Source organism: Ovis aries, chromosome 1 (genome assembly GCF_016772045.2).
Source record: "Ovis aries strain OAR_USU_Benz2616 breed Rambouillet chromosome 1, ARS-UI_Ramb_v3.0, whole genome shotgun sequence".
NCBI lineage: Eukaryota > Metazoa > Chordata > Mammalia > Artiodactyla > Bovidae > Ovis > Ovis aries.
Genome location: NC_056054.1, coordinates 274,451,557 through 274,477,633, shown reverse-complemented (window position 1 = coordinate 274,477,633; position 26,077 = coordinate 274,451,557). Strand labels below are relative to the sequence as shown.

The 26,077-nt window shown below is 52.8% G+C and overlaps 1 protein-coding gene across 3 annotated transcripts in view; it reads left to right on the top strand.

Annotated features, from left to right (window-relative positions):
* Nucleotides 1-26,077, top strand: part of RFTN1 (raftlin, lipid raft linker 1) — a 230,868-nt gene that overhangs the window by 110,803 nt on the left and 93,988 nt on the right. For all 3 annotated transcript variants that reach the window (XM_042238759.1, XM_027961992.2, XM_042238749.2), the window contains exon 4: nt 11,866-11,974. In XM_042238759.1, coding sequence (XP_042094693.1) covers nt 11,866-11,974 — 109 coding nt within the window. The remainder of the gene's footprint in view (nt 1-11,865; nt 11,975-26,077) is intronic.

The window sequence follows — 26,077 nt, the reverse complement described above, 5'->3', positions numbered from 1 at the left end:
TATCTTACTGTGGTACATTTGTCAAAACTTAAGAAATGGACATTGGTACGTTGCTGGTAACTAAATTGTGAATTTTATTTGGATTTCATCAGTTTTGCGGTTAATGTCCTTTTCTGGTTGTGGGACTCAGTCCAGGATACCATAGCATTTAGTTGTTATGTTAATGATTAAAAAAAAATATAAGCTGGACTGTGAAGCGCTAGTTGCTTCTCCAGTGTCTTACCTGGTGGGGGGTGCTCTGTTCATGCACTTTGCTGATGCTTTATTGCTGTGCTCTGAGAACCTGAACTCATCTTGTCTTGTTCACTCTTGGCTTTCAGGACCTCACATCTGTGCTGTGTGTGTGTGTGTGTGTGCACGCTCAGTTGTGTCCGACCATCTGTGACCCCATGGAACGAAACCTGCCAGGCTCCTCTGCCCACAGCATTTTCCAGGCAACAGTACTGGAGCAGATTGCCATTTTCTTCTGCAGGGGATCTTCCCAACCCTGGGATTGAACCCAGGTCTCATGCATTTCAGGCAGATTCTTTCCCATTTGAGCCACCAGGGAAGCCCTCTATGCTCTGTAGGCTTTTGTTCCCTCTGTCTTTCAGAGACTCCCTTTGGAGTGGCTGGAAAGAACCCCTCCCAACTCTGCAGTGTGTTTAGTTGGGGCCCCAAGACATGAGGTGGGTCAGAGGCCCTTTTTAGTTAATGTTTCCTCCAGGCTGGTTCTGAGAAATGACCCAAAGGCACAAGGATGGTTTTTTTTTTTTTTTTTTCCAAGAAGCCAAGATATTTGGAACCCACATCTTAGACGAATTTCACCATCAGCCCATTTAACAGGATGCTATGCTGAGTCACTTCAATCATGTCCGACTCTGTGCGACCCCATAGACGGCAGCCCGCCAGGCTCCCCCGTCCCTGGGATTCTCCAGGCAAGAACACTGGAGTGGGTTGCCATTTCCTTCTCCAGTGCGTGAAAGTGAAAAGTGAAAGTGAAGTCACTCAGTCGTGTCTGACCCTCAGCAACCCCATGGACTGCAGCCTTCCAGGCTTCTCCATCCATGGGATTTTCCAGGCAGGAGTACTGGAGTGGGATGCCATTGCCTTATCCGATTTAACAGGATAGTCATATATTAAATTTGAACAGATCTCTTTGCAAAGCCTTTTTTGCCATAGGGTGTATCAAATCTGCAGGTGTATCACTGCAGATGGTGACTGCAGCCATGAAATTAAAAGACACTTACTCCTTGGAAGAAAAGTTATGACCAACCTAGACAGCATATTGAAAAGCAGAGACATTACTTTGCCAGCAAAGGTCCGTCTAGTCAAGGCTCTGGTTTTCCAGTGGTCATGTATGGATGTGAGAGTTGGACTGTGAAGAAAGCTGAGCGCCAAAGAATTGATGCTTTTGAACTGTGGTGTTGGAGAAGACTCTTGAGAGTCCCTTGCACTGCAAGGAGATCCAACCAGTCCATTCTGAAGGAGATCAGCCCTGGGTGTTCTTCGGAAGGAATGATGCTAAAGCTGAAACTCCAGTACTTTGGCCACCTCATGCGAAGAGTTGACTCATTGGAAAAGACTCTGATGCTGGGAGGGACTGGGGGCAGGAGGAGAAGGGGATGACAGAGGATGAGATGGCTGGATGGCATCACTGACTCGATGGATGTGAATTTGAGTGAATTCTGGGAGATGGTGATGGACAGGGAGGCCTGGCGTGCTGTGATTCATGGGGTTGCAAAGAGACAGGACTGAGCGACTGAACTGAACTGTGTCAAATCTAGTTTCTCTCTTGGGTTGTCAAGAGGATAAGTCAATTGAAGAGGATCTCATAAGTATGTGAATGAAGCGATGAGCCTGGTGGCCCCTCCCTCCCCCAGATGTGCCCCCTGGACGTGATCCCGGACAGGGCGTCCTCTCGGTTTCCTCTCTTCCTCTGTAGTTGCTCTTTCCTTGTCTCCTTGGCTGCTTTCTCTTTCCTTCCCACCTCTTCAGGGTGGAGGGCCCCCAGGCTCAGTCCCGACTGCTCTCCCTCTCTTAATTAAGATCTCATCCAGTCTTGTGGTCTGACTACCATCTGGAAGTTGCTACCTTGCAAACTGACCTCCCTAGCCCTGTCTCTTGAAGTCCAGACTCGAACATAAGTTTGGTTCTCTACTAGACATCTCTGGGAGAAGGAAATGGCAGCCCACTCCAGTATTCTTGCCTAGAGAGCTCTGTGGACAGAGGAGCCTGATGGGCTGCCATCTATGGGGTCACACAGTCAGACACGACTGAAGTGACTTGGCTTGCATGCATGCGATGGAGAGGGAAATGGCACCCCGCTCCAGAATTCTTGCCTGGAGAATCCCAGGGACAGAGGAGCTGGGTGGGCTGCCGTCCATGGGGCTGCACTGCAGCGACTCAGCAGCAGCAGCAGACATCTCTGCTTGGCTGTCTGCTGGGTGTGTCAAGTTCAGGACGTGGCACGCCAAATTCTCCCCGGGACGCTGCCCCCACAGCCTTCCTTCCTCGTCACAGTCCTGACAGCAGCATCCATTCTCTGCTGCTGGGGCAGAACCCCTTGGAGTCATCCTTATGTGCTTGCTTGCTTTCACACAAACTCCTCATAAGGAAGTCTTGAGATTCCACCTTGAAAATATATCCAGAATCCAGCACTTCCCACCATTGTCACACTGCTACCAGCCCACTTTGGGCCACCACCTCCCACCTGGACCGCTGGGTTAGTCTCTTAGCTGTCCCCTGAAGCCAGGTGGATCCTGTCTTACAATATTTATTTTTGCTCATTCATTTATTTGGCGGAGCCGGGGCCTAGTCACGGCAGTCAGCACCCTTAGTTGCAGCACGCAGACCCTTAGTTGTGGCAGGCTCTAGTTCCTTAACCAGGGACTGAACCCAGGCCCCCTGCATGGGGAGCGTGGAGTCTTCATCACTAGGCCCGTGGGGAAGTCCCCAGAAGGATCCTTTCAGAATAAATCAGATCCTGTCACTTCTCTGTTCAGCATCCTCCAAGGACTTCCCCTGTCGTTCTGAGTAAACGCCAGTGTCGTCACCGTGGCCTGTGAGGCCTGTGCTTTCTGGCTGCTCACTGGCTGTCTGGTGTGTCTCTTCTTCCTCTTCTGCCCCTTGTGTAGTGAGCTGCAGCCGCAAGGCCTTTCTGTACCGTTTCAGGCCTTTGCCCTGGCTGGTCCTCTGCCTGGAAGCTTGCTTCCCGGCTGTCAGCACGACCAACTGCCTTGCCTCCCAGAGACCTTTATCCAGGTGTCACTCCCTCGAAGAGACTGCCCTGAGCCCCTCACAGAAACTGTGTGGACACTGCCCCCCGCCCCGCCTGCTTCTCCTTACCTGCTGGCTCGTTTTTCTTTCGTGCTTGCCGCCGTGGGAGGTGCTGCAAGTGGGCATGGGTATCTCTCATTAGCCGCCTGTCCCCTTCCACCCGGCTGTGAGCTCGCTGAGGGCAGGGTTTCGTCTGTCTTGTCTGCCGACCCGTGCTAAAGAAGACTGTCTGCCGCGTGACAGTAGCGTGGTTGGTATCCGTTGTGTGCGCGAGTGACTAGGGACCGCGATAAAGGCCAGGAGTGCGCTACCAGATGATAGGAGTGGTTCGGCAGCTGCTCGTGTGTGAGGACCCCAGACTTCTTGCCTGGCCTGGTGCTCAGGGCTGGGCGTATTTTTGTCTTATTTAATCTTGACAGGGACGCCAAGAGATGGCTACTAGTTGAACGGTGATGGAAACCGAACCATGAAACATTTAATCAACTGTCCAAAGGCACACCTCTGGGAGCCATCTCTAGGTAGCTCTAGGTCCTGTTGTAGCCTCTAATAAACCTAGAGGAAACTGTGGCGGGGAGGGGTGGAGGGAGGTGGGGAAGTATATTTCATTGTTAGCAACGCTCTTCTCTGAGTGTCTGCATGTAATCTCGGTGTATTTTGTAGTAATTTCCGGATAAGAGAGGCTTTAAACTGAAGTGAAGTGAAAGTCACTCAGTTGTGTCTGACTCTGTGACCCCATGGATCCCAGTCCATGGGGTTCTCCAGGCCAGAATACTGGAGTGGGTAGCCTTTCCCTTCTCCAGGGGATCTTTCCAACCCAGGGATCTAACCCAGGCCTCCCACATTGCAGGCGGATTCTTTACCAGCTGAGCCACCAGGGAAGCCCCAGAGAGGCTTTGGCTGGTAGTTAATCCTGCATCTCCAGAAATGCAGTCTGTGTCCTGCTTTTTTCTGACTATTTAGACCCAGATCTTTCTGTCCCTTAGGGAAGTGGAAGCCTGAATGGGGGCTTCAGTCTAGGGGGAAGTTTGGTGGTTTCCAGTAGCCTTTTCCAGGACAGCACGAGGATGAGGCCTTTGGGGAAGCACAGGTGGGGTTCCCCTCCCCCCGGGAGGGAGGCAGATGCTGCTGAGGCAGGGATGCGGCTTCAGGATTCCTAGCACCTCGGCTGGCGGCAGGACCCCTCCCCCGCTGTGCTGCGGTCCCTTGGGGGCCAGCCTGTGGTTCCTGGACCCACTTCTGGGGCATGTCTGCTTCTTGATGCTGGGGTGGTCCTTGTCCTCCGGCACTTGAAGCCCTCGTCACGTGGCAGAGGCTGTTCTCAGGAGTCTGGCTGGATCCTGGGGACTAGACTTGGCCCCCAGGAGGAGGCCTGGTCTGAGCATGAAGCTACTGTGTCTTCCTGCTCGGCCACTGCGTGAGTTTTCTTTGCTCTGTGATAAGTCACCGCCAGCCTAGTGGCTCAGACAGCATGCGTCGATGACCTCAGTTTCTCCAGCTGTTCTGGGTTCTTGGCTACGGGCCTCGTGGGGCTGCAGCAGAGGTGTGGGCTGGGGCTGCGGCCTCATCAGGGCTTGGCTGGGGAAGGCTCTGCGCCAGGCTCCCTTTGGTGGTGGGCAGAACTTCATCTCCTAGGGCTGAGATCCCTGCTTCGCGCCGGCTGTTGCCCACACGGCCCTCTCACAGCCTGGCGGCCAGCACAGGCAGCAGAGGCTCACCCCTGCTAAGACGGAGCCTTACAGTGTCACGTCGTCACGGGGGTCGCCCGCCCCCTTGCCTGGCTCTGTCTATGAGAAGCAAGCCTCAGGTCCTGCCCTCTCTCAGGGAGGGATTGTAGGAAGACGTGAACGCCAGAAGTAGGGGGGTCACTGGGGGTCCCCTTAGGGCACATTCACCTGAGCAGCCAGGTTACTGTCCCCCCTCCCGCCTGACCCCCAGAAGGCGCCCAGAAGCGCCCTCTGATGGCGCTCTAGGCAAATGTCACGCTTTTGTGGATTTGATGCTGTTTTTCATAGGACCAGTGGCAAGGAGGGACTCTACTGCCTACCCGGGGTTCCCAGGTGGCGCGGCAGGAAAGAATTGACCTGCCAATGGAGGAGACACGAGAGATGCAGGTTCGATCCCTGGGTTGGGAAGAGGAGGAAATGGCAGCCTACTCAAGTATTCTTGCCTGGAGAATCCCATGGGCAGAGGAACCTGGTGGGCTACAGACCGTGGGGTCGCAGAGAATCGGGCACGACTGAACACACAGCCGTCTCGGGCTGGCACCTCGCCGAGTGTGACTTGAGGGTGGGTAGCCAGCGTCGGTCCTCAGAGCCCTCAAGGGCCTTGCCACCTCCCCCGCCCTGCAGCCAGTCTTCACCGTTCCGACCCTTTCATTTAAGCTGTGGAGTTATTTCTAAAGGCGGGGGCCCTCTTAGCTGCTCGTGTACTGCTCTGAAATGCGTGGGTTTGCTTTCAAGTGACCGAAGAGCAAGACGGAAGTCTCCATCTTTCCTCCAGCGTGTTTGCAGCGGTGCCAGCTTCTGCCCCTCTGTGCTGTGACTGAGTTACTGCTCTGATGAAATGAACCAGAGCTGCCTTCCTCCTCAGAGTACGTCTTGTTCCAGAGCATGAACCGGTAGCTAGTAGATCCTGTACTAATGACTGTCCTCTGGGGCTGGGCCCTGAGTTGCTGAAAGAGGCGCCCAGCTTCCCTCCTCTCACTCTGAGTGTTCCACAAACGGGAAACAAGGCTGACTTTCTTGTGTTTTTGCTTTCTTACTGGAAGACTCTTTTTTATTGGAGTTGATTTATGATGTTGTGTTGGTTCCACGTGCGCACCAAAGTGATTTAGTTATTTCCTTAGATTCTTTTCCCTGATGGATCAGAACAAAATGCTGACTGTTTACATCTTGTATATAGTAGTATGTATCTGTTAATTACAGACTCCTTCTTTAAACCTCCTCATTCTGTCCCTTGCTTTCCCCTTTGGTAACTATAGCTCCATGTTTGTGAGGCTGCTTCTGTTTTGTAAAGATGATTTGTATGGTTTTTAAATACTTTACACATGAGCGAAAGTAACAATATTTGTCTTTGTCTGGTGTACTTTACTGAATATGATAATCCCTATGCCAATCCAGGGAGAAGGCAGTGGCACCCCACTCCAGTACTCTTGCCTGGAGAATCCCAGGGACGGAGGAGCCTGGTGGGCTGCAGTCCATGGGGTTGCATGGAGTCGGACACGACTGAGCGACTTCACTTTCACTTTTCACTTTCCTGCATTGGAGAAGGAAATGGCAGCCCACTCTCAGTGTTCTTGCCTGGAGAATCCCAGGGACGGGGGAGCCTGGTGGGCTGCCATCTATGGGGTCGCACGGAGTCGGACATGACTGAAGCGACTTAGCAGCATGCCAATCCATGTTGCTGCTAATGGCATTATATCCATTCTGTTTGTAGCTGAGTAATGTTCCATCGTGCGTATATGTGTCTGTGTGACTCTGTGTGTGTGTATATGTGTCTGTGTTTGTATGTGTGTGTGTATATGTGTCTGTGTGTGTGTCTGTCAGTGTGTCTGTGTGTCTGTGTGTGTGTCTGTGTTTATCTCTGTGTGTGTCTGTGTGTGTATCTGTGTGTGTGTATATGTGTGTGTGTCTGTGCCTGTCTGTGTGTCTGTGTGTCTCTGTGTGTGTATATGTGTGTCTGTGTCTGTGTCTGTATGTGTGTGTGTCTGTGTGTATGTATATATGTGTGTGTATGTCTGTGTCTGTGTGTATCTGTGTGTATGAGTCTGTGTATATGTGTGTGTCTCTGTGTGTATATGTGTGTGTCTCAGTGTGTGTGTCTGTGTGTGTGTGTCTGTGTATATGTGTCTCTGTGTATATGTGTGTGTCTGTGTGTGGGTCTGTGTGTGTATGTCAGTATGTCTGTGTGTCTCTGTGTGTGTCTGTGTGTGTCTGTGTGTCTGTGTGTGTATGTGTATCTCTGTGTGTGTATATGTGTGTGTCTGTGTCTGTCAGTGTGTCTGTGTGTATGTCTGTGTCTGTGTGTATCTGTGTGTATGAGTCTGTGTATATGTGTGTGTGTCTCTGTGTGTATATGTGTGTGTCTCAGTGTGTCTGTGTCTGTGTGTGTGTGTCTGTGTGTATGTATATATGTGTGTGTATGTCTGTGTCTGTGTGTATCTGTGTGTATGAGTCTGTGTATATGTGTGTGTGTCTCTGTGTGTATATGTGTGTGTCTCTGTGTGTGTCTCGGTGTGTGTGTGTCTGTGTGTATCTGTGTGTGTATATCTGTGTGTATGTGTCTCTGTGTGTATGTGTGTGTGTCTCTGTGTATATGTGTGTGTCTGTGTGTGTGTATCTGTGTGTATGTGTCTCTATGTATGTGTGTGTGTCTCTGTGTGTCTGTGTGTGTGTCTGTGTGTGTGTCTGTGTGTGTGTGTCTCTGTGTGTGTGTGTACGCACACCGCGTCTTCTTCATCTACTCATCTGGAGTTTAGATTGCTCCCATGCCTTGTTGGACTTCCCTGGTAGCTCAGCTGATCAAGAATCTGCCTGCCGTGCAGGAGACCTGGGTTCGATTCCTGGGTTGGGAAGATCTCCTGGAGAAGGGATAGGCTACCCATTCCAGTATTCTTGGGCTTCCCTGGTGGCTCAGACAGTAAAGAAACTGCCTGCAATGCAGAAGACCTGGGTTCGATCCCTGGTTTGGGAAGATCCCCTGGAGGAGGGCATGGCACCCCACTCCAGTACTCTTGCCTGGAGAATCCCATGGACAGAGGAGCCTGGCGGGCCACAGTCCATGGGGTCACAAAGAGTCAGATGTGACTGAGAGACTCAGTTCAGTCCATCTCAGCCTGGCAGGCTACTGTCCATTAGGTCAAAGGGAGTTGGACACGACTGAGGGGCCAAGCACAGCACAGCCCTGTCTTATCTGCCGTAGACAGCGCTTCAGTGAACGTCGGGGTGCATGTATCTTTCTAATTATGTTTTTCTCCAGATACGTGCCCAGGAGTGGGATTGCAGAATCACATGGTAGTTGTATTTTTAACTTTTTGAGGAAGCTCCAAGCTTCCCTTGTGGATCAGCTGGTAAAGAATCTGCCTGCAATGCGGGAGATCTGGGTTTGATCCCTGGGCTGGGAAGATCCCCTGGAGAAGGGAAAGGCTGCCCACTCCAGTATTCATAGTTCATGGGGTCACAAAAAGTTGGACACAAATAGGCAGCTTTCACTTCCAGCTTCCAAGGAGCCTCCATGCTCTTCTCCAGAGTGGCTGTACAAAGGTACATTCCCACCAGCAGTGTGACGAGGTTCCCTTTTCTCCATGCTCTCTCCAGAATTTATTGTGATGGCCGTTCTGACTGGCGTGAGGTGGTATCACTGCAGTTTTGATTTGCGCTTCTCTGATAATTGGTGATGTTGAGTGTCTTTTCATGTACCTGTTGGCCATATGGATGTCATCTTTGGAGAGACGCCCATTTGACTTAAGCTCAGTGATCACTATCTTTCACCCTAGTCATTTAAAATGTCAGTGGGTATTTGTAAATGATCTCGTACAGTCTGATGTCCCCACGTGACAGCAGCTGGGATCGCCCATCCTAGGGCTTTCTTCCTGCTGCTCCCGTCTTGTCTGAGACCCCTGCAGGACACACATGACAGTGTGTTGGCTAAGTCTTCTCTTGAAAAGTCTGGAATCTTCTGCTTTAGCTCCTCTTAGCGTGTCTTTTGTTCAGAGCAGGGTGAGAATAACTTGGGGAAAAAGAGCATGGGGGGGGGGAAAAGGAACATGACTTAAACCTCTGAGGAAGTTTTAAGGCGAGAAGGGTGGGGGTTCAGAATTGGTTGATTCTTTCGTAATTAGTTTATTCCAGCAGAGCCAGTCTGGAATCAGTCGATTCTTTTACATTTCAAAAGTCCGTGTCTCAGTCTCTTCCCCTGAAAGGATTTGTTAGTGGGGAAATTAAAATCAAAATAAGTTATTGACACTTGCTTACCTAATCACAGTTGCACATGTGGGGAAATCCAAATCCTCTTTAACTTCTCCACTTTTGAATTTTTTTTTTTAATTTTAGCATTATTTAAAAAAATCATCTGTTTATCTCTTTGTGGCCGTGCTGGGTCTTCGTCGAGGCATGGGCCTTTCTCGAGTTGCGATCCTCTGTTGTGGAGGTGGGGGCTCCTCTCGTGCAGCGTGGGTTCTGGGGCTTGAGGACTCAGTAGTTGCCACATGTGGGCTCAGGACTGGAGGCTCCCAGGCTCGGGGGCATGGACTCAGTAGTTGTGACTCATCGGTTTAGTTGCTCTGAGGCACGTGGGATCTTCCTGGACGAGGGATCGATCCTGTGTCTCCTGCACTGGCAGGCAGAGTCGTTGCCACTGAGCCACCAGGGAAGTCCTGAGTTTAATTGTTCATGGCGGCATAAATCACTTTAGAAATACTTCTTAAAATATTATAGTAAATAGGCATGCAGAAATTGTTTGCTTGTGGAATATGCGTGTCTCGAGAGTTCAGTGTGGAGGTGTCTGTCCGGGCTACCCCGGCTCTCACGGGGCAGCTGCAGCTGCTCCATGGTGGGGACCCTCTGGGTGAGTGGGAGGGCCCTGCCCTGCCCTTGGCCTTGGAGAGGCGCTGTGCATGTGGCGTGAGCCCTGGGGAGCCTGCCCTGGTCTCCCAGGCCTGCCCCCCACTGCCCCGAGGAGAGGGCCCAGTCCGTGGACCCATGGCTGCCGTCCGCCTCCTGTGGTCTGATGCCCCACCGGGCCCACCAGTCCACTTCCATTTCTGACTGCCACGTGGCTCCCAGGAGTCCATCGCTCCTGAGTGTCATCCTGGGGTCCCTCAAAGGAGAGGCGTGAGTGATGAGGTTTCCCGCTGGTGACTGCTGCTGGGTGTGTCCAGAGTTGGGTCACGTGCGTGTGTGTGTGGCGGGGACAGGGAAGCAGCCCACCGCCTGCGGGCGCCTCTGTCTTGACCGCAGGGCTGAAGGTGTTTGCTGGGGGCAGGCCTTCACGGCCGCTCTTGTCCTCGGATGCCTGCTTCGTTGCCTTGGAGTCTCTGTGTTTTTCTGAATGGAAGCGTGGCTGATTTACAGCATCATGTTGGTTGCAGGTGTACAGCAAGGTGGTTCAGCTATATATATAGTCTTTACTGTACATGTGTGTACATGGAAAACTCCTTTGCGGTACACAGCCGTACATGTATGTGTCATACGTGTACACGGTGCCTTTTTCTTTCCTGTGAGGTGGCCCCGTGCATTGCCCTGGCGTCCTGAGCTGAGGACTTCTCAGGACCTTCCGCTGAGGATACGGGGGCCTCCTGGAGAAGGGCCGGCTCCACGAGGAGGCTGGCTGCAGCCCCCCACAGCTGCCGCACCCAGGGAGGCCGGCCCTCCGCCTGTCAGAGTCGTGGAGAGCCAACAGTGTTCTCAGCGAGAGGGCCTTGGGAGGAGAGACCTGGGGAAGAACACCAAGCAGGGGCGTTTCCCAAAAGAAAAGCAAAGTCACACGGGCCTGCCAGCCCATCGCCTGGAACCCTGCACAGAGCAAGCTCCGCCCTGCTGACAGAGACTAGGCGGCCCACACGGCCCGCACTGCCGCCCTGACAGCCCGTTACACGCGTGTGTGCATATACGTGTGTGTGCATAGTATGCTCTTCCCCGGTGGCTCAGACGGTAGAGGATCTGCCTGCAAAGCGGGAGACCCGGGTTCGATCCCTGCGTCGGGAAGAGCCCCTAGAGGAGGGCCTGGCAAGCCCCTCCAGTGCTCTTGCCTGGAGACAGAGGAGCCTGGAAGGCTGCAGTCCATGGGGTCACACAGAGTCAGACACGCGTACATGCGTGTACACACATACATATTCTTTTCAGATTCTTCTCCTCTGTGGCTTATTACCAGGCAATGAGTCGAGTTCCCTGTGCTGTGCAGTAGGTCCTTGGTGGTTATCTGTTATACAGACGTGTATATGTTAATCCCAAACTCCTATTTTACTAATTTACGCCCCTCCCCCCACGCCTTATATTCTTTCTTTAATGCGTTTTTAGCTTTGATAGATTTTGCCAGATTGCCCTCTGGAGGGGTTGAATTCTTTAAAAAAATCTTTTCCAAATGATTTTCTCAGTGACACACGATTATACTCTCTTCCAAAAAAGAGTGGCGAGATTAGCGATCCGGCAGAGACCCTTTTGTCGCCAGCGGCGTCCACGCCAGGCTCCCACCCGGGCCGTCCGCGTCCCCCGGGGCTCACTGCTGTCCGAGGTGGTTGGTTCACGCTGCGTCTCAGTAGCTCTGTTTCTGTGCCGTGCGGGTGGAAGCCGCCAACAGGAAATCGACATGACTGGAGTGCGTGTGAGTGTGTGCGCGCTTGTTTAACAGACAAGCCGTATTGTACTGAGCCCATTGTTCCTCATGATGCATCTTCCGTGATGACTCGTCGTAGAGGTCTTTCCGTGATGTAGATCTCTCTCCCTCTATGTTATTTGAGTTGTTTGCCATCGGTTATTTTTTCAAAACTGTCTTTTGGGTGATTTGTTTAAGGAAAAAAGTTAGGATTTCATTAAACGCCCCAGTGATTAAAAAAATATATATATATATGTAGTGCAAAATCTTGACGTGTGTATGTATTTCTCTTCTCAGATCTCAGAACGCTGATCTTCACAATGAAGGCTACATCTTGGAGTTAGATTGCTGTTCTTCCCTAGACCACCTGACGGACCAAAAAATCCTCCCAGAGTTCATTAAGAAGGTCAGTGCTGCAGTCGATGGACCGTGGGATGGGTTGGCTGGGCACTCGCCCGAGGGGACTGCGGGTGGGATGCGCTCCACAGGCCTGCTCTAACCTGGGGCTTCGGGAGGCCTCGAGGGGGCCGCCCCTTCCTGCTCAGGCTGCCCCTGACCCTGGAGCACGGTGGCTTTCCCCACTCCCAGGAAGCCAGACCCTGTGTTTTTAGGGATGGAGTGGCCTTAATAGCTGGCAGGCCTGCTGGCCCCATGGCCAGGAAGCCCTTCAAATCCTCAAGGCGGTGTGAGCCCGCAGCTCCCAGCTCCCACTCACCCTGTGGGTCTTCACTGCCACGAGCCTCCTCCTGTCCTAGAGCGAGTGGGAATGTGCCACCGTCCAGTGACCACTGGCATACGATCACCCTGGGGAAAATTGCCTCGTTGCAGGGGGTTCATTTCCTGCCCACAGATGTGTCTGGGTGTGAACTTCTGTTGGGGCCATATGAGGTTTCCTGCTTAATTGCAGGGTGCACTTAGTTTCGGTATGCTGACATTTATGGTGGGAGGAATGTCCTTGCCCAAACTGGGGTAGAGTTCACCGTTTAATCCTCACCTTCTCCTCCCTACCCAGGCTTCCAAGATCACTGGCAGGCCCCCGTCCTGTTGAGGTGATCAGGATATGTTTGAGATACAGTCAGTCAACTGTTGTTGTTGTTCAGCCGCTCAGTCATGTCTGACTTTCTGCGACGCCATGGACTGCAGCACGCCAGGCCTCCCTGTCCTTCACTATCTCCTGGAGCTTACTCAAACCCATGTCCATTGAGTCAGTGATGCCATCCAACCATCTCATCCTCTGTCGTCCCCTTCTCCTCCTGCCTTCAGTCTTTCCCAGCATCAGGGTCTTTTCCAATGAGTCAGTTCTTTGCATCACGTGGCCACAGTATTGGAGCTTCAGCTTTGGTATCAGTCCTTCCAATGAACACCCAGGACTGGTCTCCTTTAGGATGGACTGATTTGATCTCCTTGTACTCCAAGGGACTCTCAAGAGTCCTCTCCAACACCACAGTTCAGTCGAAAGCATCAATTCTTCGGCGCTCAGCCTTCTTTATGGTCTCACATCCATACATGACTACTGGAAAAACCATAGCTTTGACTAGATGGACCTTTGTCAGCAAAGTAATGTGTCTGCTTTGTAATATTCTTTTTAGGAGCAAGCGTCTTTTAACTTCATGGCTGCAGTCACCATCTGTAGTGATTTTGGAGCCCTAGAAAAGAAAGTCTGTCATTGTTTCCCTTGTTTCCCCATCTGTTTGCCAGTTGATTCATGAATTAGTGAATCAGTCAACAAGTGAGCTTATTAGTAAATATCTTAGGTGGTCAGCATTGGGCCAAGAATGGTACGGTGTGCTGGGATGCAGAGAACAAAATTGTCGTGGTTTCTGCCCTCGTGTCCATACAACGGGGGAGTCTCTTTTGAACATGAGTGATGAGCCTGGGCAGGAGGGAAGTGGTGGAGACCCAGAGTGGTGTGAGGTCAGGGCGGTGCATCAGGCCGAGAGGGCAGGATGAGGTCTGATGGGGCTGCAGAGGGCCGGGGTGGGGGGCTGCAGAGGGCCGGGGTGGGGGGCAGGGGTGGGGATGGGGGGGCGGGGGGGGGGGGGGGGGGCGGGGGGGGGGGGGGGGAGCCCTCCCAGCAATGCTAGCAGCCCGTGGAGGGGACAGAGCAGAATGAAAGGGAAATCAGGGCCTTCTGCACGAAAGGGGCCGTGAGAGGTGGGAGGACAGGCTAGGACTCGGAGGCGGAAAGGCGGCGGGAGTTGTGGAGAGTTCTGCAGAAGAGTGAAAGGATGGGGTGGTTCCTTTACACAGCCAGTAACTCTGGGTTTTTTATCAGGGGGAGGGGGATCACTCTCTGCCTCCCTCCCTTCACCCTTGTTGAGTGTCCAGGCTCTACAAGCACCCGGGGAATCATCACTCAGGTGTGGTGGGAGCCAAGACCCACAGCCCAGGAGTCAGATGGCCTCTTTGGTCAGACATTTGGGTAATTTTACTCGGACAATGGAGGATTCCTTCTGCTCTGCTTAGAATTCAGAGGAAAAGCAGTTTTTGTTCACACGTGCGTAAGCCTGAGAACACGGGTGCTTTCGTATCTCTAGGAGATGTCCGTATTAATAGAGCCATCTTCTTTGGATTTGCTGTGAATGACCTGTCCTCATAAACTTGGCGGAGACCTTCTAGAGGTGGGATTTCCCCCATGATCTGAGTCCTGGGGAAGAACGGTTGTAGAAATGGTTTTTGTAATGAGGATTCAGATGCTTAGACTATTTGAGGGCAAGTTGGTAGGATGGGGCATAGGTTCTGGCTGTACCATCCAACAGGCTCTTTTAAAACCACGGGATTTGGCGCTTTTGTCTTAAGCCAACCAGACCCTTGCAGGACGGGCCCTCTCCCTTGTAGCCATACAGGTCCTGAGCCTCCTGGTGGGTGGACGCCCAGATGCTGTGTGTCTGCGGTTCCTGCAGGTGGGCGTCTGTCTGTCCAACAGGATAGAACCTCAGAGTTCTGATGGGTGTGTCCCAAAAGATGTCGGCTACTCGTGGATTGACTTTTACTTTCGTCCCACCGTTCCTTCCCCCGCGGCTGACTGTGTGGGGAGCAGCATCTTCTGCTTTGTTCAGTATTCGGTTAGATCAGTCGTTGCCTCCTGCTCCTTCTGTGTTTGCGTAAGAATTCTGTTATTAGCATTTAAAAAATTTTTTATTTTTTTAATGAAATGTAGTCGATTTGCCGTATCATGTTAGTTTCAGGTGTACAGCGCAGTGATTGTTATACATGTGTATATACTTATATATGTACACGTGTGTGTGTGTGTGGGTGTGTGTTCTTTTTCAGATTCTTTTCCCTTATAGGTTATTACAAAATATTCAATATAGTTCCCTGTGCTACACAGTAGGGCCTTATTGTTTATGTATTTTATATAGAGTAGTGTGTATATTGGAGAAGGCAATGGCAATCCACTCCAGTACTCTTGCGCGGGAAATCCCATGGACAGAGGGGCTGGGTGGGCTACAGTCCATGGCGTCGCGAAGAGTCAGACACGACTGAGTAACTTCACTTTCACCTTTCACTTTCGTTGACTGGAGGAGGAAATGGCAACCCACTCCGGTGTGCTTGCCTGGAGAAACCCAGGGATGGGGGAAGCCTGGTGGGCTGCCGGCTGTGGGGTCGCACAGAGTCGGACACGACTGATGTGACTTAGCAGCAGCAGCAGCAGTGTGTATACGTCAATCCCAAAGTCCTCATCCACCCCCCCACCCCGTCTGCCCCACTCTCCCCTTTGGTAGCTGTGAGTTTGTTTTCTGTGTCTGAGGGTCTGTCTCTGTGCTGGAGATGAGTTCGTCTGTATCTTTTCCTAGATTCCACGTAGAGTGACATCATGTGATGCTTGTCTTTCTGTCTGTGTGGCTGACTTCACTTAATGTGACAATCTCCAAAGCCTTCTGTTTTTAATGTTTTGCAAATGATACACTTTTGAAGCCACCATGCCACCATGCCCCTGCCTTACCTGTAAGGCAGGTTTTTCAAATAAACCCGGTTTTTGAAACAAACACGCCGGGGTTCAGGCAGGCTGGACAGTCCTGCGCACGTGGGAAGCATGAGGTTTCTGGTCCGTAACCGGTCTCCAGCTTGTCCCAGAGTCTCTCACCCTATTTCTCTCGATGGAGACACAGTTCGGGGTCGTGGTCAGCAGAGTGGGGGCAGCCCCCAGCCCACCCTGGATTGCCCAGGTGTGGAGGTGGCCTTGCCGTGTGTCCCTGCCCCATCTGTGGCTGGGGGCTCCCCCAGGAGGCTCTGGCCCGTCTTGCTCTCAGTAGCGGCTGCGGCTCTGGTTTTTAGGCCTGTGACCATGAGCACCAGGAGGAGCAGGACAAAATGATGGGACTGGGCCCCTCCCTCTGCTCCTGTTTCTTGTTGTTGGACGTGATTTCTGGGGAAAATACCGCCTCTGGTGCATCAAGGAGAGGGGCTTGGGGGCTCTCTGCGGGGCCAACAGCTGTTCATCCGATGGCAGGATTTCACGTGGGCGTAAAATCTGTCTGTCATCACATGGGAGGAAGACCACAGGAGTTCCCTGGGAAGAAAGATAGTAAAAAAAAAAATCTGTGTATTTTCCATAAATATTTGATGAATGGTGTGGTCCCTACACACACACACACACACACGCACGCACGGTGAAGACACTTGTTAATTGCCATTCACTCAGGCCAAGATGAAGCTGTGTCTCTGGCGGCTACTGCCTACAGCCATTCCTTTTTATCTGGGTCATTATTTTGTGTGAAATAATGGCTCCTGTTCTTATGACAAGTAGATCCATCTTGCGATGAGATGGTAATTAGCTCATTTTGTCACTGTGCCATCATCCAGGAGAAGCTCATCTCCTTCTCCGCACAGTAGAATTAAACTCAAAGCTACTCTAATTTTTTCCTTAGGAACAATGCCTCAGTATTGGTTTTTTTTTTTTTTCCTGCCAAATGTTGTAAATGAGCAGCACCTTTGGATAGAGAACATAGATAGAGGGAGGTGAAGGATATCTCATTATTTTCCACAATTAGGAAAAATAAAGCCATTGTACCTGCATCGTGTAAAATGAGCTTAAGGTGCCAGGATTCACAGCCCCGCATTGTCACGATTTTGCACAGGGGGTGAAGCAAGTGGGTATAAAGACGACGCTCTTCCTTTCCGTGTGGCCCAGTGGCGTTCTGGGCTCTCTGATCGAATTAAATCTGGGCTCCTGCGTTGCGTTTTTCCCCTCGTATCCCGCTGTGCCCCACGCAGCTGGCCCCGGATGTGAATTATTTATTATGGACCGCAGAACATTTAAGATGCAGATTTATGGGCAGATTTGGAGAAAATGTGTTTTCCAAACCTTAGAACCGAATGCTCGGGAGACGGATCTGCAGAGCTGGGAGAGCGTCAGCGCTGCCTCCTTGCTTTGAAACAAGGATTCAGCTGGCCATGTCCTCCCGGGCCTGCGGGACCCTTCGGGGATGCCCTGTCCTTGAGTTTCCCGAGGACTGCAGAGCAGCTGGGGTGATGTAGAATGAGGCGCCTACGCGTTCATCTTCAGAGGACTTTACATTCTTCGAGCTTCCTGGGAACGTGCCTGGGTGTTTGGAAAGCACTGGAAACGTTGCAGAATCGTGCAGTTTCTAGCTTGGGTTGCACGGTATTTGCGTCCCAGGGTCCACACTGGCAGGGATGGCTCCTTTCTAGATGGAGCTCGAGAGGGCCGGGGCTTCATCTCAGGCTGGGACTGCAGAGTGATGAGCCCGGCTGTCCTTCCATGGTGGGAGGGGGTGCGGGGGGGTGCAGGGCTCCAGCCGGTGGCCTAGGGGCTGGGGAATGACGGCTCGGAGCGGTGAGTGAGGGATGCTCGCAGAGGGGAGTGGCCAGGTGGACAGTGCTATTGCTGGTGTGGACGGAAGTGTGGCAGAAAGGCTCGAGGCTGCAAACAGGCCACGACCGGCCTGGCTGGAGTGTAGGATGGAGAGAGGGGGAAAGAAGCCTGTTCTGTGTGCGGTTCTTCTGGTTATGGGGAAGGGACCCTGCTTACCGCTCAGCAGGGAGTGGGGCGGGGTGGGGGGGGGTGGTCCTTACTCTGAAGGTGCAGGAAGTGACCTGGAGCCTTGGGCCCAAGAACAGGGACTCCCCTGGGGCAGGAATAAGGCAGGAAGAGGTGAGATGGTCTCTGTATTCCGTGCTGCTGGCATCTGCCTATGCGTCTGTAGGTTGATTGAGTTTTACCTGAGTCTTGACTCCCAGAGGGAAGCCCCCAAATTCAGATCCCCTGCTGAGGGGCTGTGACAAGCACTATGCTCTCAGCCCCCCTCTCACTGGTCTGAAGGCCTGTCCCCATTTTATGGGTGAATAAACTATGGGTGAATAAACTAAGGCACGGTTTGCTCGAAGTTACCCCGAAAAGGAGGAGTGGGTTGGGACTCAGTCTCTCTGGTCCAGGGGCCACACTGCGAGCCCCGAGCCCCGCTGCCTCCTCTGGGGAGCCCTCGGGGCCCGAGACGGTGCCGTCTGAGCCCCAAGGGGGGTGGACTTGGAGGCAGCTGGGTGTCCCTGTGTCTGGTACGTGGGGACAGACTTTGGAGCAACTTGAGGGCGTCTCCTTGGGGGAGGCTGAGGCTCTGAGCTTGGCTGCCTGGGGGAGAAAGTCTCACCCCTGCCCTGGTCCTCCTGGACGTCAGGGCCTCACCCCCAGGCCTCAGGTTCTGCCTCTCTTTCCCAGATTCACTCCTTTTACAATGAAGCTGCGGGATATAGTGATCGATGCTTAGAACAGGGTGTTGGCTCTCACTGGACCACGGAGCCTTTAGAATGTGGACGGGGGGCTGGCTCTCACTGGACCACAGAGCCCTTAGAATGTGGACGGGGGGCTGGCTCTCACTGGACCACGGAGCCCTTAGAATGTGGACGGGGGGCTGGCTCTCACTGGACCACGGAGCCCTTAGAATGTGGACAGGGGGGCAAGGGAGACAGGCCCCTGCCGGGTACTGGGGGATGCAACATGAGGTTGGAAACCGGGGAGTGGGGGACAACACGAGTTCAGATACCAGGGAGTGGGGGGCACCTCAGGGTCAGATAACAGGGAGTGGGGGCACCTCAGGTCAGACACCAGGGACAGGGGGCATCTTGGGATCAGATAACAGGGAGTGGGGGCACCTCAGGTCAGACACTAGGGAGAGGGGGCACCTCAGGGTCAGACACGAGGGAGTGGGGGGCACCTCGGGGTCAGACACCAAGGAAAGGGGGGCACCTCAGGGTCAGATAACAGGGAGAGGGGGCACCTTGGGGTTGGAAACCCGGGGCCTGGATTAAGCTGCAGGCGTGGTCCTTTGGCTATCATGCTGTTTCCGTCTTAGTTCTGGAGAAGTCGACAGGTGCTTCAGACCTGCGGTTTGACTATGAAACTCCGCCTGTGGTTTCGAAGTCACTCACCCTTTCTTGTGACTGGTTGTTGAGTATTCCAGGCTTCCTATCTCCAAGTGCTACGCGGGGTCTCGTCTTAATTAGTGCAAGATGCCGACCCAGTGTGAAAGGGAAACCATGTTAAAAAGCTTCTGTTTCCTCGCTGTTCCCCCACCTGCTCTGAAACCTAGGGAATCACGACGTTTTTCTAAGGCTGCTTTGGCAGGACGAGGGTGTGTGGTTCAAGGCTGCTTTGGCAGGACGAGGGTGTGTGGTTCTAGCCATGAGGGTGCCCTCGGCGTGGAGGGAGGCTGGCCGGGGCAGAGAAGGGGCGGGGGGCCGGGGTGTCCTGTTCGCCGTTGTGTCTCCAGGACTTAGTGTATATTTGTTGAAGATCGAACAAATGGGAAGCGGGAAGCAGAGCTGTATCATCGAGACTCTGTGTCGTAGAAGCGTTGGAGGCTGACGTGATGCTCGGTGACTGGTGAGGTGTCAGGGGGGTCTTCCATGAGGATAAGGACCGTGTGGCCCCGAGGAGCCGGTCGGGACAAGAGGCAATGAGGTTGGTGATGCTGAGGGGCCCGGGAGCCAGGGACCCTCGTGGGAACATTCCAGAAGGCAGCTGGAGCTCAGGAAAGGGCGGCAAATGGGGATATGGTCGACCGAGGGCAGGTGAGTCGGCAGGGAAGTGGTTCGGGGGGTCGTCCCGGGGGGCACGTGCCCACCTCCTGTGGGCAGGCACCATGCCACCTCAGTGCATGGCTGCCTCGTGAAGAGACAGCCAGGATCTCCTGAGGTTTCCCGTGGCGTGGCTGGCTGGTGGGTTGGCTTTGTTTTAGAGGCGTGGGTGAGGCTTTTGATTTTCTGATCAGGGAGTCTCTTGGTTTCTGCATGTGAGGAGGTGGATGCGTCACGGAGCTGCAGGCTCCTAGCCCGGGATTGCTCAGGCCCTCCTAGTGGAGGGCCGGGTTTTCTCTGTGTGTCCGGTTTTTTCCCGTCTGGTGAGGAGCAGCCTCTGTGAGACACGGTGGCGCACAGCAGCGGTGGCGAAGAGCTGGATGAGGGTCTTGACGCTCCCTCTTGTTTCGTGTCCCCGTCTCATCTCAGGCTGGTAGCAGACAGTTGTGCTGTACGAGTTCACTCGTCTTTGCAGAGGAAAGAGGGGAGAGCTCCGGCGAGAAGCCAGAGAAGGAGGGAGAGGAACTTTTAAAAGAAGCAGGGCAGAAGGGAGAGATCGGGGGCACCACAGCAGCAGGACAGGGGTCCCGTTGGAACTCATTCTGGGGGTGGCCCACAGGCTTCGGCCACCAGAGGCCACTCATAAATCGTACAGGAGCAGTTTTAAGGGTGGAGCAGGCAGAGGCCCCTCGGCCGTGGGTTTACGAGTAAGTTTAGAGGACCTCCCTGGCAGTCCAGTGGTTAAGACTCTTCACTTCCAACTCAGGGGGGGTGCAGGTTCGATCCCTAGTCAGGGAGCAAGGATCCCACTTCCTGAGGGGTGTGGCCAAAAAATACAGAAAAATAAAATAACACCCCCCACCACCACCAAAAAGGGGGCTTCCCTGGTGGCTCAGATGGTAAAGAATCTGCCTGCAATGTGGGAGACCTAGGTTCAATCCTGAGTCGGGAAGATCCCCTGGAGGAGGGCATGGCAAGCCACTGCAGTATTCTTGCCTGGAGGATCCTGTGGACAGAGGGGCCTGGAAGGCTACAGTCGGCGGAGTTGCGAAGAGTCGGACACCAAAGCACATCACCAAAAAGAGTAAGTTTAGAAAGAGAGAAAGAGTGGTTAAGATGGGGTCCAGGCCTGAGATATTCTGGTTAGGTTGTTTTCAGTAGGCGGTTTGAGCATCTGTAAAAGCTGAAAGGTACTGGTAGAGAAAAGCTGAGCAAGTCAGAGGTGATAAAGGGAAGGCAGGCCCGAGGTGGGCTGAGCTGCACACAGGGCATTGGACCCCCTACCCCTTGAGGCTGGGGGGGTTGGCGGGAGGGCGTCCCAGGCGGGGAGGCTCACGGTGGAGGGGGTATTGCAGGAGCCTGGAGGCCTGTTTGCTCGTGAAGTCCCTCTCCGGCTATATTCACCGGCAGCAAGCTTGCTATTCTGAACAGCAGGAGGTTAGTAAGAAGGGCCTGCTTGTCTTGATCCCTCCCCCAGCATGAGACCAACTCCTGTGCTTCATTTTTGCCCTATTCTGAGCCCAGGGTTCCTTCCTGTTTCTGTGGCCAGACCTTTGAGGTGGTGTCCGGGGAGGCTTCTGTGAGCCAGTCCTGGTCACAGGAGGCTTACGGCGTGGCGGGGGGTGGATCGTCACATGGTGAGGGTCATGCCGGGAGTAGAGCCCGGTGCGGGCGGGTGGGAGGAGGGGGTGTGCGCCAAGCAGCGTGTTTGCCCTGAGCTCTGAGGGGTGAAGGGGTGAGCACAGCAGACACCCAGACACCGTGAGCACTGGATGGGCTTGGGGCACGGCCATGGGGTGAGGGGGGCGTGACTGCTTAGCAGAGCACAAAGGAGGCCACCATGACTGGATTGCGGAGCTCGGAGGTGCAGCCAGGGCGTCAGGACTCAGGTGAGCGGGACCCGCGGGCCAGGCTCGGGATTGGGGGCTTTCTCCCAAACACAGGGGAGAGCCACTGGGGGCTTCAAGAAGGAGCTGGAGCACCATACCAAACTTATCTTTAATTTGCCTTTTGGACCCTTGTGGCTCGGCTGGTAAAGAATCTGCCTGCAATGCAGGAGACCTGGGTTTGATTCCTGGGTTGGGAAGATTCCCCTGGAGAAGGGAAAGGCTACCCACTGCAGTGTTCTGGCCTGGAGAATCCAATGGACTGGGTAGTCCACGGGGCCGCGGTCGGACACGGCTGAGTGTCCATCACTTTCACTTTACCTTCCGGAAAGATCAGAGTGGTTGCCCCGTGGAGACTGGATTGGGGGCCGGGGTGGGCGTGGTGAGGACCCTGTTGGAATGTCTCTGTGTAGGTGGTTAGGTTGTAGCTTAGCTTACGGTCGGAACAGCACCATGGCAGAGATGTGGTTGGATTGAAGGACTGTGGAGCCAGGGGGCTCAGCCGGGCTGCTTACAGGTTGGGTGATGGCGTGGTCGGGAGTAGACAGGCTGATTGGGCTCTTGCCGCTGAAGAAATGGGGGGGGGGGGCTCTACTGAGATTGGAAAGTCTGGGCAACAGACTGTGGGTTCTGTGGTCCAGGAGTTCAAGGCAGGGGTCTGGGCTGGAGATGCCGGCTGGCAATGGCGAGTGATGCTGTGGTCATGATGAGCTCACTTAGGGAGGAGGAAGGGGGTGAAGGAGGAGGACTTCCATCTGAGCCCTGGAGAATTCCAGCATCCGCTGCTGCGCAGAGAAGGGAGGCGGGAAGTGAGTGCTGGAGAGGCCCTGGGGAAGCTGGGGAGTGCGGGTGATGGAGGCCAGAGGGATTCAGCAGGTTGCCTGTTGGTGCCTCTGAGACCGAAAGGCAGAAATAGCCATCGGCGATCTCACGGAAGCTGATTTTGGTGGCCGTTGCTCTGCTGATACCTACTTCACCAGGCCTGATCCAAATGTCTTTGAGTTGTCAGTAAACACCACAGGCCCTTTACCCTGGAGAACTCCTGTGAGTTCCTCTGTTGTCCGCGGGATGGTTCCGAGATTTTTTATTTGTTTCGCTTTTAAATTTAAGGGGCTCTTTCTTTCTTTCCACAGGCTTGCTGAGCTTGCTTCATTGTTCTCCTTCATGTAATGTTTTCAGCAACTGAATTTTAATACCTGACTTGAGTGTTAGACCTTGACTACATAAAAAAGGGATTGAAATTTTATGTATTTTTTTAGCCTTCAGAGCACATTTCACATGAAAGAAAATGATAACAGACCTTATCACTCAATCAGAAGAAAAAATCAGCTTGGGATTTCTAAAAATGGCGTTTAGATGTGCAGAGAACAGGGTGGCCCGCGGCTGCCTCTGTGCTCAGCCTTCAGGCCTGCAGGGGAATCACCAGCTCCAAGCAGTCAGAGACTCTCCTAGGGGCCAGTGGGGCACACAGAGCTGGAGGGACAATGGGAAATCTGGTCACCGGAGCGAGGTGACCAGATCTGTGCGTGGGAATGCTTTGTTCCAGAGAGAAGTGAGGCCTGGGCATAAGGCTGGCCTCCCAGGGGGCTCGCCACCCTCCCGTGCCACTTTAGGCCCTTGCAAGGCTGCTGCTCCTCCGTCCCAGCTTGTCGGTGGGAACGTGCAGGTGCTAGGGCTCCTGTGGCTTACCTGAGGCCAGGCGTTAGGTGGGCGGGAGGCCAGCCTGGGGGCTCCTGCAGGTGAGGCCTGGCTCCCAGAGCTGCCGAAATAGGTCCCAGAGAGAGTCTGCGATAGACACGTTGGGATGACCGCCAAGTCTGGGCTTCCACTGCCTCTGAACCATGCTTATGACAGAGAGCCATGTTCCTCTGGGCTGGCGGGGTGGTGGGGCGGGGGTGGGGGGGACCAGAAACACTGAGGATCTGAGCAACTTCCTGCCGAGCCATCACTTCTTGATGCATGCTCCTCCTGCAGTATCCATTGGAAAAAGAGGTTCTTTAGTCCAGAATGTTTGGGAAACAGGCCTGGTGTAAGCCCTCCTGAAGGTCCTGATGCTCCTCAGGAGGAGTCAAGGCTCTGACAAGGTCTACTTTACTTAGCTTAACTAGGGATTTCTCAGAGGTCGTGTAAGAACTTTACCCTTGCTTCTCTTTCTCCCCAAATACCTCTGTCTATCTTGGTGCATGCTGGCGAAAGTGTTCCAAGTCAGCAAGGAGCTCATGGAACCCTTGCGGAGCATGGATGGGCACAGGCGGCCAGCAGGCGGCGGGGGCGGTCTCCTCTCTTTTTACAGTGGCTCCTAACACTACCTGTCTCCTCGGCACAGAACTGTCCTAAGCCCCCAAGACTGGGGTACCTGATTGTATTTTCTTACTTCCACTAAAACAAGTCTTTCCGCCTAGACTCTTGATGTTCAGTTCAGTTCAGTGCAGTCGCTCAGTCGTGTCCGATTCTTTGCAACCCCACGGACTGCAGCATGCCAGGCCTCCCTGTCTATCACCAACTCCCAGAGATACTCAAACTCATGTCCACTGAGTCAGTGACGCCATCCAACCATCTCATCCTCTGTCGTCCCCTTCTCCTTCCACCTTCAATCTTTCCCAGCATCAGGGTCTTTTCCAGTGAGTCAGTTCTTCATATCAGGTGGCCAAAGTATTGGAGTTTCAGCTTCAATATCAGTTCTTCCAGTGAACACCCAGGACTGATCTCCTTTAGGATGGACTGGTTGGATCTCCTTGCAGTCCAGGGGACTCGCAAGAGTCTTCTGCAACACTACAGTTCAAAAGCATCAATTCTTCGGTGCTCAGCTTTCTTTACAGTCCAACTCTCACATCCATACACAACTACTGGAAAAACCATAGATTCAACTAGAGGAATCTTTGTTGGCAAAGTAACGTCTCTGCTTTTGAATATGCTGTCTAGATTGGTCATAACTTTCCTTCCAAGGAGCAAGTGTCTTGGTGGAACTTTTTCCTAGTCCCCATCCACACCTCCAGCGGAGGGGAGATTTGAAACTGGGCGATTAAACACTCCCCTTCTCTCGTCCCCGCTCCACCCCCCCCCCACCCCGAGACAGACACGTGCTTGGTTCCTCTGTCACCTTCCATTTCTTTAATAACAGACATAGCAACCTTCTAACACCTGATTAGCACAAACTGGGTCCTTGGGTCTGTTGAGAGCTGTGGACTTATAGACGGCGTTTGCTCTGCTGTCTGGGTTGGTCCCAGCTTATCTGACTTTGGTCTTTGGACTTCTCTCCCCCTTTCTGCTTTCTCCCTGCCCTCTCCCCACCCCTCCGGACTTCTTCTATCGTAGTTGTTCATCAGATCTTCAAATATATTGGGTTTTCCAGCTTTTGATTTTCATTCTTTTATCTCTCCCGTATAGTCCCTAATCAAAAGTGGCATTTTCAAATTATTATATACAGGATGGGTAAGCAACAAGGTCCTACTGAACAGCACAGGGAACTATGCTCAATATCCTGTAATAAACCATGGTGGAACAGAATATGAAGAGAATACATATAAAATGGAATCACTTTTCTGTACAGCAGAAATTAACACAACATTGTAAATCAACTGTGCTTCAATAACATGTTTTTCTTAAGGAAATGGCGCTTTATTCCTTAGCTGTGCTGGCCAATAGGAATATAATTTGAGTCCCCTGTATCATTCGGGCTTCCCTGCTGGCTCAGATGGTACAGAATCTGCCTGCAGTGTGGGAGATGCAGGTTTGATCCCTGGGTCAGCAAGGTCCCCAGGAGAAGGGAATGCTGCTGCTGCTGCTAAGTCACTTCAGTTGTGTCCGACTCTGTGACCCCATAGACTGCAGCCTACCAGACTCCTCCATCCATGGGATTTTCCAGGCAAGAGTACTGGAGTGGGGTGCCATTGCCTTCTCTGAGAGAAGGGTATAGCTACCCGCTTAAGGAAATGGCAACCTATTCCGGTACTCTTGCCTGGAAAATCCCATGGACAGGGAAGGCTGGTAGGCTATAAGTCCTTGCGGTCGCAAAGAGTCGGACACGACTGAGTGACTTCACTTTCGCTTTCCAGCATTCTTGCCTGGAGAATCCCACGACAGAGGAGCCTGGCGGGCTACAGTCCAGGCGTCGCAGAGTCGACACAACTGAGCACCTAGCACTCTCACATTCGAATTTTCTAGCAGCCCTGTTAAAAAAGTAAAAACAAAGGTGAAATTAACTTTAGTAGTATATTTAGTTTAACCCAGTATATCTGTAATACTGTGTTTTCAGCATCCAAGGAGATGCTTTATGTTCTTAAAGACAGTGTTGTATATATCTTATGCTTGTGCCATCTCTGTTTGGATGCTAAATTTTCAGCAAAGTGAAATGGCCTACAAAATAAAGTCGTGTTGAACAGAAAAGCAGTTTATATAGCTTAAGTTTTAAAATTTAAACTCATTAAAATTCAATAAAATTAAGAATCCAGCGCCTTAGTCACACCCGCCACGTTACCCGTGTTCAGAGGCCGTGTGGGGCCGGTGGGTACTGTCTAGGACAGCACGGTTTGTAGGGCTCATTTGTTTAAACAGTTTTCAGTTCTCCATGATTTCTGAATTGACAC